We start from the raw sequence: 12,098 nt of genomic DNA, 5'->3' as shown, positions 1-12,098 counted from the left end.
TGATCCTTCCAGTAAACATGATAAGCACACACAGAGCGAAGCCAAAAGAGATGAGTCCTTTGTTGTTGTTTAGTCTTACACTTCCAGTCAGGATGGTAATAAGGGGAAGGATCAGAGGGGAAGGTTGTCCCCAAGGTGGTCAACTCCCTTTCTCCCACTTCTCCATCTCGGCCCAAGTCCCCCCTGACCGCCCTCTCCCCCCTCTCCCCCCTCTCCCTCCCTCCACGGAGGGCATGTAGAAGGGTCCTGAATAACAGGAAGTGGAGGGGCAGGAAGTTGAGTCTTGTCTGCCCACACGGCTTGTGGTAGGATACTGAGGCTAACGCTGCCTTGCACAGGAAGCGCAACTGTCACGGCTATGCTCAAGACTTTGGCTGCTGTCCATCACCTTCAAAGCAGCCGAGGCACGCTCGCCTCACATCGTGGATGCTTCTCTAAAGCAAGTCAGACAGGATGAATGTTTGACTCAACTTTAATATATTAGATTTCATCTTGAGATGTCGACTGGAAAAGATTATGGTGGTATAGATTCCGCCGACACAGTGTTATCACATTACAAACCCAGAGAATAACGCTGGCCTCCTTTTTCTGTTCATTAGGTGAACCCATGTAACATGATTTTACTATGTAATTTTATGTCGCCTTTTATATAGGACATCAGTGGTGGGAGTGTTGCCTCAACTTTGTGTGGAGTGAACACAGGCTTACAAGCAGAGAGGAGGGAGGAGGAGATGCTGGTTCCAGTAATTACACTGGGAATTGAGCATGTTTTATTGATTGTGAATGGGCCTCGGCTGTCACCAAGCCTCCCATTGTCTCCGCAGGAGGAGGAGGAGGAGGCAGACCGGCTCTCCTGTCAGTTGACCAGTCTCACACCTCGACACGGAGGATCAGTGCAGCTACGGTTAGAAGTGACTGTTACGCTTTAGTGTAACTACTTACTCGAGATAAAGCATATCCCAAAACCTCTGTCTGCGTCTGTGCGCCTGTTCAACAGTGAGGCATGGACTTGTTATGTTAGACATGTCATATTGACTTTCTGTCAAGCTGATACAGTTGTTCCTATGGCGACATATTCTCTGCACATTGATTTTAGGTGTTACAAATGTTTGGTAAGCATCTTTCAGAAGTGCTGGACTAGTTTATATCAGCGTGGACCAGGTGTATGTATCGCATGAAGGTCTTTTTATAGAGTATGTGCACATTGTGCTGCTTTGTATGTTTGCAAATCCAAACTGGCTGTTACTGATCACCAATCTGATTTCCGTACAATTTGTAAAACCCATCTGTGTGGAATTTATTAAGAGACAGTGTATGTGAACTAAGGTTTATGAGACACCCAACGACATCAAGTTTAACAGATGATTGTTGTACTGATGTTGTGAGCAGCACAGGCCTTACAAAAAGCCCCGAGCATGCTGTGATCAGAGATGTTCAGATGTGACACTGCACTCGCTGTCCTCTGTGCGTCCACATGGAAAAAGCTACCCTTAGCATAATTACACGTTGTCCCTCCTTTTTTAACCAAATGAAAACCGACCTGTTAGACAATGTAGCTCATGCAGTTGTGTTGTTTCATCTCCAGTTTACCAGCGATGTGACCCGAGCGGTACAGTACAACGAGGTTAATGACGTAAAATATTTTTCTTGCTGTCATTATTTGTGGAGTTAGTGATGTGGTGTTTTTTTCACAGTAGCCCTGAATACACAAGTATAAGTATCAACCATGTGGCTGTACGTCTTTATTGATGTGGCCTCGTAGCCTCAAGTCGTCCTGCTCCTGCTTCCAGGCAAAGTTTTTTTTTCCTTTTTTCTTTTTATGTTTATTTCTTTGTCTGGAAACTTTTTACACACACACAGCCACACACACACAGAAAGAGCACATGATTTAGACCATAAACAGATACTCTGTCCCGTTCTAGTGCTCAGGAGAAGTCAGAGTATCAGGCACAAACATGTACTCTGCCACAGTACAGACATTGTTCTACTTTGTGATCTGAAAATCTTCTGACATGTTTATCTGGGTAGTGGTGCCAGCTGAAAATTTCCCACTTAGTTCTGGAGATTGAAATTGCATTATTCCATCTTCAGCGGAGCATGTTGTGATATTACTGTATTAAATGGGCAATTAGATTAAATCCTGAAAATAAGATTTTGTCAGCGTTGTGTTTTAGCTTTCGACTTACTTTTGATGAATGTGGACGCTTAAGTTGGGAGCTCGGCACACCTGCAGTCTGAGCCCACCCTCGGCTTGTCATTTTGTATCTGCGTAAGAGAAAATGTCAAGACACAGTCTAATATGCCTGTGACTTGAATTGTCCCACAGTGACAGCTCCTCTTCATAAAGACAGGCAGAAGAGTGCGCATGCGTTCATATGAGCTAGAATGTCAGAACTCTTTCACTGTTAAATAATAAAATGAGCTAGACCATATTATATTATTTTTCATTTTTATCAATTTAAAAAAAATAAAAAAACAGTGAATGGACATTAAATAATCACTTTTTATAACTTGCACAGTTTATTTCATGGGTGCCCAGGTATGTTTTTTGGGGGGGCTGAGCCCGACTTCAACCTGTCTTTCCTTTAATTTCAACAGTGCTTTGTCAGTGTGTGTGTGTGTGTGTGTGTGTGTGAAATGGTGAATGAACAAGAGCACCGTCATTCTCCATGTGGTTAGGGGAAATTCTTTGTGGGGGTTCAGGCGGTTACTTTCCTGGCTCAGACGGCGGTGCGTGGGTAGTTAGTGAGGTGATCTCAGTCAAGTTTGCCTACAGTGGAGCCCCGATTCAGACAGCCAGACACCATAATGCCAGTCCATCTGTAACCCATAATGACTGTGTGCCACTGGAACTGGTCATTTTCATTTTCACTGCCAATTCGGCCTCTGGCTTCCTCGCCTCACAACTGCTGACTGCATCTAATGGCCTGAGTTGTTAACCTTTCTACATACATAGCCATAGGGGAAGTGCAGTTGTTTAGACATTTTCTATTTGCTGGTTGTAAGTGATGGATGCACCACCCCCAGGGAGGGGGGCTATATCTCTTCCTGCAGAGAAACAGAGACAGGACACAGTTAGATGTTCTCTGGGGAGCAGTGCGGTCTGAACCACCGGCCAGGTTACAAGCTCATGTGGGAATATACAACCCCCTCCCCCTACCCCCTACCCCCGCCCCCACCACCCACCACCCTCCACATCCCCGAAGGCTTCTCCACCAGCCCAGGAGATTTCAGCCACTGTCAACCCCAGACTGGGTGCTCTCTTAATCATCTTAAGAGCAAAGCTGGCATCAGAGTGGGTCAGCTCAGGAGGAGTGAGGAAACCAAATCCTCCTGCCAGCTCCCCTACAGCTTGCCAATTAACAAGTTATATCTTGTTTGTTTGATCTGTATTTAAATGTAAGCTTCTAACACAGCATTTAGGCCGATCAAATAGTAGTAAAAGTGTCTTGATGGTTTGGATTCATGGTACGGTTGACAATACAACTCGTCTTTGTGACTCGCTGCTGCCCTTAAAGCGCGAGGCCGTCTTTCATTGACTTCAGCTGTGGTTTAAGTGCAGCAGCTGAGGAGATAAGGGCACGCCATGTGGATCTCATACTTTCTGAATGTGCTTGAGAACACAACACAGAGCCCTGCGGTGCTTTGAAGTGCCTAAGGAGACATTGTTGAGTATCAAGTTAACTTTCTGTTTTTCTCCCCCTCTCTCTTTCTCTCTCTCACTCTCTCTTTTGGTCGTCTCGCAGATTGTGGTGTGGTCTGCCGAAGAGCAAAAGAGTGCATTGAGAAGAGTGAAAGAGCGTATACAAGAAGAGAGACTGTTACACGATGTGCTAGGAGCGTGGAGCGGAAGAAAGCTCGTTGTTTTTCTGATATTGTCGAGGTGTCAGAGAGACCGGAAAGGACGCAGCCATGGGGCGGAAGAAGATACAGATCACCAGGATCATGGATGAGAGGAACAGGCAGGTGAGTGTCAACATGTTTCCTCACTCAGAATCTGTCTGTCCTATCTATCTGTCAGAGGTTCAAATCAATTATAGTCATGCATATATTATATAAACATCAGGGTCATCATGTATTCACCAAACTTATTTTACAAGATGTTACTGTATTTACTTAACATCTATGCCTCAGAAAAATAAAATCTGTCCTGTACCTGTATGAAGGTTACACTCCTTCCTCTATTTTCCTTCCACCCTTGGACCAGAGTTCAGCAGCTGTCATGGTGTGCATGGATCTAAACAGACATACCTCCCTCCCTAAAGTCCCGGCCAGCTGAACAGGGACCATGACATTTCTTTGTCAGTGCGGTCGTATTTACAGACATGATTCCCCTGCCACCCTGCAATTTCAGCCAGAGAAGTTGATGAGGCAGCAGGAGCGCCGGGCTGCAGCGGGGGCCTCATGGCGTGGGAGTGAACTGAGGGTAGCGAGGAGCACAGCGAGCCGCCTGTGGCCTCCCCACACTGTAGGGCTTGTCCCCTTGGCCTGGCAGTATGGCTGGGCCCCTTTCGCTGTAGTACTATGTGTTTGCAGCTGTTTGGTAGTAATTAGGAGCAGCCACTGCACCACAGCACCCTCTCATTTGCAGGGTGGGTCAGCAGGACACACAGCACCCTTCTCTGCCTTGGCTACACTGGTCCTGGCTAGCCACAGAGAGGGAGAGAACTGGAATTCACTCTGTCTGCTCACGTTAAATATAAACTCCTAAACAGCAAAACACTGTAGAAAACAGCCTGGGTCTGTTTGAAACAAGAATAACAGACTTAGATATCTATAGCAGGAAGGCTGGGTCCATTTCTTTTTTAGGTTTGTCGTCTTTGATTTAAGAGCTAAGTTGGGGAACCATGAGTGCAGCATTTGACAAATTATACCAATTAATGTAGATACATAGCTTTTCCATATCCATGTAGAACGCAAACGTGTTTAGTCCTCGAAAATATAATTTGCATTTCTTCACAGGTGGAACAACTTTCTGCTGTGCACACAAAAATATAATAGAGGTACAGGAGTGCTTCCTCTTCTGGGTATTAGCATGATAGTCTACTATCCAATCAGTACTCTGAATGTGTCTCTATCTGTTACTATTAGGCCGGTAAGTTCAGCCAAGTGTGAAACAACAATCTTCACTGTGGGCCAGTTGTCAGTATAACACCTGGCTTTGAGTGGGATCCAGGAACCACTTGGTGTGATCTACAGTTCATACAATGACCAGCATCTTGTAGGGGTAGGGGGTGGCGGTGGGGTATCACATGAACAGAGTTTGTCAACTAATCTCTAGGTGAGTACGTTTTTTTCCCCCAAGGATATATTAAGGTAGTGAGGGATTCAGGGAAGATATTTAGCCCTTTTGTTTCCCAGCGAAGTTGAGCTGCAGAGAGAGACATTGCTTATTATTAATGTGTCTCCAAAAGTCTAGTGTTTGCATCAGATTTGAAATGTCTCACTGTATAATTTGTGGGAAAGTTTATCAGCAGAACGCAGGCGTTTCAGCTCACACTTAGTTGGTTTTTCGCTGGCTCAGCAGAGAGCCTGCTATGACAATAGGCCACTGTGCTAAAATAAAGCTTTGGTGTAAAGTGATGTATGCGTGTGTATCTTTCTCTCCATGAAGCACACAGTGCCACCTCCCTGGGGTGTGCTTCGAACCCGAGGGGGAATAGCCATTAGCATATGGTCCCAACTGTTGGAAGACAATTTGAATCTTTATCTATGCCACTCTGCTATTGGCTATCCACACTCGTAGCATCAAAATGAACGAAGCCCCTAAGTGGGCTAATTAGATAATATTGCTATACAGGATGTTGTGTTGGGACAGTGGGGGCTCCCTTGTATTATCACTGCAAGTGCTTTAGTGAGGCTGTTAACCTTTCAGGATTTATAACATGGAGTGTGGCACAGGCTGCAAAGGTCTGTAATTGCACAATCTATCAGGAATTGTGAGTGCAGAGTTGAGACAGGCAGTGAACTTGGCTGATATTTTTTATTTTCCTTCAAGTCCTTACCTACAATCTATACTGACAGGCAAGTCTTATAATTCAGAGGAGGAGAAGAAAATGACATTCGATGAGACAATGAATAAAACACTGTAGATGATGTCTAAGTATGACCTTTGTGTGCAGCTGTATGTTCGCACCGTTGTGTGGGTCTCTGGTTGAATGAGACATGAAGGGCGACAGAGGTCCTGTCATGGATACTGGAGGTAGGAGTCAGTTCCTGTGCCATAGTCTCTTTATATTAAGGGATGGTCCCCAGAAGAACACATCAGACTGATGAATTGCTGGATAAAAACCAGACAGCAACACCGCCTCTGACTGATTCTCCTCATTTACAGTATTTTTACATTCACAGTAATTCTTACTTTTTGTGACCAAGACGGATAGATACAGACTCAAACACTCTCACTAATCTCCATCATCACACACACACACACACACACACAGATTCCAACAGTGGACTCAGATGGACCAGTGAGATTCCACAAAGAGAGGAGCATCTGTTGTGTTTGGACTTGACAGGTTTGAAACTCATGAACCGCACAAAATAACAGAGCCAGTGGCACTCAGTGAGCATACGCAGGGTCTTTTACCCACTTCTCGGAGCAGCTGTCATGGTATGCGTGTGTGGATCTACAGGAGGAATGATGGTCTTGTAAGTTAGTGTAGTGGGGAAAGGCTGGTGTAGCCTCGCGAGCGGTGTCTAGTGACGTCCTCTGGATGCCATTAAGCAAGCTCACTGGGGGTAATTGCCCAAGTCATTAAAAGTTTGATGATTTTGCTGCTGGGTGGAGGGTTGCCTGCCCTTGCTGTGGCTCATTTTGGATTTTGTGCTGGCACGTCGAACGCCTGTAGGCACGGAGCAGCTTTCTCTCTTTCGCTTTCTCTCCAGGGAGTAACACAGCAGATACCGCCCACTTTAAAAAAAAAAAAATCTTCAGCCATTCCTGAAGTTCTGAGCGGCCCTCATCATGTTTTTGACAGGTAATCAGCTTGTTGATAGACAATGGAAAGAACAGACGGACACTGTTAAATGTCACAGCCAGGTATATATTATCATTGTTCATGATGATGCATAGTTTCCATAAAGCTACACTGAGAGTGCTACGCAGAGGTTTTACCTTGTAATGCATCACTCTTAACAAATTGAACAAGCCAATTGTTGTCAAACCGCACCATTCTTACTATCGATCAGAGATATTTCTTGTAAATCTACTTATGTTTTGTTAACTAGCATGTCATCCTCTCCATGAAACAGGATCAGTCACAGCTACTGTAGGCTTCAAGGTCAATCCCACCCAGTGGATGATGCCTATGCGCCCTCACTTGTCCACATGGGGATCCTGGGGCTGTCCTCTCTCCCAGTGAGAGATGATCCAGGCAGACAGTCGCGGTGGCCCTGGCCTGTCTCCCAGGCCCGCACACTCTGGCACTGCATAGCCAGGGCAGCAGCCACAGGGCCCGGGTCACTCTGCCAGCTGGTGCCAGACCTCCCTGTCTCTCAAGCTCGCTCTCATGTCTGCCACGTGGGCCGTCAGAGGTGGCATGAGGTTCTAATAAGGCCGCTAGCTCCTCACCCCTCCGAAGGTGTTAGTGAGTCAGGCATCTCCTGCCATGCCCCAGTCACAGCTGCACTCTCAGTCCCAGATGTCTTGTTTGTCATCTTGGCACCTCTGCCTGAGGATAGACATTGATAGACCCTTTGATTGACACATCGACTCTTGTGTGGATGTGTGTGTCAGGGTTTGTTGTAGCATATGCTATTATATACTATACAGTTTTCTGTGGCAGGCTCTGTCTAGTAAAGGAGAACAATAAAACAAAAATTGTATATAGCAGTAAAGGCATGGCTGACAGGTTGGTGCTTTTAGGTTTAAGGTGCATTCATCTCAGGAGTCAAGACAGACATCAGTTTTTACACATAAACAGAGGGTTGCAAGTAACTACATTTTAGTTTACCAACCTAACTGGTTTCTGAATATTTTATATCAAAGAGATGCATATCACTGGCCCTGTTTTCTCAGAAGAAGAACTTACTTGATACTGTTTATGTTAACTATTTTTTCTCATTTCCAGTTAAGGCAGATTCCCATCAGTAACCACTTTTATTTAGGGGAAGAAGGTGAATCCCTGCTGCAGCATCATTCTCAGCCATATTTTTTACAGTAGCATCTTTACACATTTAGACATTTTAGAGCCCCGCTTGCTCACGAACACATCAAACTCAAATCTATTGTGCTTTAAAAATATGCACATAAGAACTGAATCACCAAGCTCAATTACAGCTGAAGTGTCAGGATCGTGGGGGTACCTCGGAAGAGGTCAGAAACTCAGAAAGTCTGAATGGAGAGCAGTAATTTCCTCTTCATCTTGAGATTGTGGGAGCATCTGAAAAGGTCAGAGTCTTCAGCTTGCCACAGTCTAGATGAAATGCTAGTACAGTTACTGATCTGTGTGATATTGTGTGAACTGTTATAATGACCTTATCAAAATGAGAGGATGTTGGGATTTCTCTATGAAATTGGAAGTTTAAATCTCTTTGACTCTGTCATTTGATGCCTCGGAGCAGCTCTGAGATGCATCGGTACAGTGTGCAGTACAACACAGTTTTACGATCCTGTCATGTACATGAATTAGTCAAGGGGCTAGACTACACGTACCACATCTTACTATAGGAGCGACTCAAATTTTTGTAACCACATTAAGTGTCTTTGTGGGTGTCTTTGACTCGGTGAACCGTAGGAAAGCTTTGCCAGTGAACCTCCCACTTGACCTCAAGGATGTCTGTGGTTTTCCACTGTCTCACCAGTCACCCCAGAGAAGATGGGGGTGGATGGAGGTTATATTAGTATGTGTTGTTTTTTTTTTTTATAACCAGAGCTGTTTTGTGTCATATCTAGACATCATAGAGATATCCTAAGTGCAGAATTGCTCAAAATAGCCTCATTCTCTCCCTATAAAATGTAACTGTATAAGTACAAATGAGTAATGTGGTCGTCACCTTTTAATGGTGTTGTGTGCAGCAGCTGGCTGTACTGTAGAAATACTGTGTATGTGGCTGGGGCAAGGACCGAGTTTCAGTGCTGCTGCTGAGGTTGAAATGAAGCGGTGCCTGGGTCAGCAGCCCTGCACTCAGCACTCTGCCATGCATCCAGGTGGAACAAAGTCCTCGCTCAGCGTCTCATCCTGGGCTTCCTGCTGAAAGGTGACATCTCCATGGCTTAACAGCCACATTCATCTGCTAAAGAGCATACAATTTGTTAATCATTTTCCCACATGACAGTCCCTGCTTTCCAGTTGGGTAGGCAAACAAACAAATACGCAAGCAGTTGAATGGGCAAGCAGGCAGCCTTGGTGTTTTGTCAGTGGAGACTGGCATCAGCTGGTCAGAAAAGCAGGTGCTTTAACTGGGTAGAAACAGACCTGGGACTGGTCACATGCTTTATCTTCTTTTCTGCCTCTAATCCACCTTGAAAAAAACCATCACAATGACACCCACACAACGTGAGGTTCTGTTCAGCCAAACTTACTCAATAGCTTTGTGTTTGGATTTTGAAGGAAGCATGCGAGTTGATTCAGCCGCTGCAGTATTCGAACCTTGTCATTTCATGAAATGTCATCTCAGAATACGGTTTGTCATGTAAGCTCAACTAACATGGATGCACTAAATAGAAAATGACACGAGGACAGGTCTCTCTGTGTCTGGAGTGGGAATAATGGTCCTGTGTAATTACCTGTAGTGAGAAAAATTTGAAATTCATTTATCACAGTTGGACTGACCCCACTGCCTGAGCGGTTACACAGACTCTATGCAACACATAAGATTATACTGCATTATACCAGTTAAAATGAGGGTATAGCCGCAAGCTGTGACCAATTAAAGTTGAACAAAGCCAGCTCATCTGCTCAACTCCTCTCTTAGTAGGTCAGTGACAATGATGGCGAACACAGGCACATGCAATTCTCTGTGGCTTTAAACACAGTTTTTACCAGCACATTCACAAGCAGCATTGTACAATACACATTTGACAAGAAACATGCAATAAAGAAAAAAAAAACATAAATCTGAAGCCATGGTTTCAAATGTACATACTTAAAACTATTTTCTGCAAACAACCATTTGGAAACCAAAGGAGGAAACAGCTGCCTTTCTATCCTCACTCCTGGTGAATCATGTTTTTTTGCTTGAGAAATGAGTGTAGCACTGTAAAGAGGTGGAGCAACATAATGACATGTGTGTATGGGTCTTAGGCAACCACAGACACAGAGCTGCAGAGATGCAGGACATAAAGTCACTTTGCGGAGAGGGCTTGCGTTACCATTGGAGTGATGTATGACCCCAAGTCCCATCTGAGGACTCATGTTACAAGGCTTATGCTGCACTACAGAGATAGCTTTCCGTATATGGAGTCAGGGGCTACAGTAATGTATGGACCCCTGTTGTTGCCAAAGCTCTGACTCAGCTCGCTGACTCGTGCCTCTAACCCTGACCTCTGGCCTGATAACTAGACATTTCAGACATACACTGTGTTATTGCAATCATTCCTAAAGGAGGAATTATCTTGTTATCTGTCACCTTGGTTACAGTAACATTGTTGTTAATACTGTTATTTTCCTGGCTCAGACTATGGTATACGTACTCCAGATGAGACTTTTTTATTTTCCAAAGCTTTTAAAACCCAAGTAGAGCTATGCACTCTAGATTAAATTCAAATCTCTAAACAAAAAAGTTTTGTGAATGAGGTACTTTTTACACCATAACATTGGTGCACTGCAGAACTTTGCAGACTGAGATTAGATGGAATCATAAAACACATAATCACTCAATAAAATATTTTGCATTGCTATGGCTGACAGTATATGAAATTTGCTGCACACCCCCCAACTACAACATTTTAAAGTTGTTTTAACACAACAGTAGAAAACAAAACAAAACCCTACAATAGAATTAATAATTCCATGATACATAACTGTATTTTCCCTTAACTGATGGTACTTTTGTCTTTATCTTAGTAAATTAGAGTGCAGCACTGTCTATACACCAGAATGGAGTAGGCAAAATAAACCACTACTTACTTTTGAAACAACAAAGCTAAAATAACATTTATAGCTGTGCAAATTGTGTGTAGATGTACAAAATGTTGTACTTGGTTCCCTTCACTTTGATCTCTTGAATTCAGAGAAACTGTTTGCCTTTCTAATGGATGGTTTTGTTTTCTGTGTGTTCCTCAGGTTACCTTCACAAAGAGGAAGTTTGGCTTGATGAAAAAGGCCTATGAGCTGAGTGTACTATGTGACTGTGAGATAGCCCTCATCATTTTCAACAGCTCTAACAAACTGTTCCAGTACGCCAGCACAGACATGGACAAAGTGTTGCTGAAATACACAGAGTACAATGAGCCCCACGAGAGCAGAACCAACTCTGACATTGTAGAGGTGAGTGAGTGCTCCTTTCTTACTTTGTGAAGAAAAACTTCTTTGATCACATATTCATTTTCTTTTTTATTACCCAACTTAAATCACAATTAACACACAACTCCTTATGTAATTGTACTGGCTTCAGACCATAAAGTATAATTAGACTCAGAAGCTCTGAGACATGCTGTAAGAAAAACAGACATACAAGAGTGAGGAACAAGTAACAGTTTCCTTCTAGTAACTATTCAGATAGGACACAGGAGGTCTGCGCTCACTGATAAGTCCAGCTGCTCTCGTGCCCATCAACTGACGTGGAGAAACTATCTCTGCGCTATAGCATGCACATGTCGCCGCTGACCACCATGGTGACCCTGTTTCCCATAGATATTGTACCTGTAGGGGCTCAGTTCTCTGGTTCTTCCTCATTACAGACGATCACCCGACTATTGCTGCAGTATTTTTTCTGTGAAAATACAGTGTTTAGTGCATTCCACGCTGCTCTATAAAACTCAATGAGCACTTGGGTTTCCTGGCAGCTTCTGCATGCCCGGCGACTAGCGGAAGAGTAAGCCACTTGTTATGCCAGCATACAGAATAGCCAGCCAAAAGTGTAAAAAGCCAAAGTAAATGAGAATGATTAGTGATACATTCTGGTCCAAGCATCTTTCAGTGACCCATGTGTGG

The 12,098-nt window shown here is 44.1% G+C and overlaps 1 protein-coding gene across 26 annotated transcripts in view; it reads left to right on the top strand.

The window, feature by feature from the left end:
• mef2aa (myocyte enhancer factor 2aa) overlaps positions 1-12,098 on the top strand; it is a 58,543-nt gene that overhangs the window by 15,867 nt on the left and 30,578 nt on the right. For 25 of the 26 annotated variants that reach the window (XM_085779237.1, XM_085779233.1, XM_085779228.1 and 22 more), the window contains exons 2-3: positions 3,747-3,966; positions 11,229-11,432. In XM_085779237.1, coding sequence (XP_085635363.1) covers positions 3,913-3,966; positions 11,229-11,432 — 258 coding nt within the window. In that variant the 5' untranslated portion in view covers positions 3,747-3,912. The remainder of the gene's footprint in view (positions 1-3,746; positions 3,967-11,228; positions 11,433-12,098) is intronic. The other variant, XM_085779217.1, reaches the window with a different exon arrangement.

This window comes from Trachurus japonicus, chromosome 6, assembly GCF_045865225.1.
Source record: "Trachurus japonicus isolate A0001 chromosome 6, Traja_1.0".
In the NCBI taxonomy this organism is placed as follows: domain Eukaryota; kingdom Metazoa; phylum Chordata; class Actinopteri; order Carangiformes; family Carangidae; genus Trachurus; species Trachurus japonicus.
This window is presented reverse-complemented; position numbering and strand designations above follow the sequence as displayed.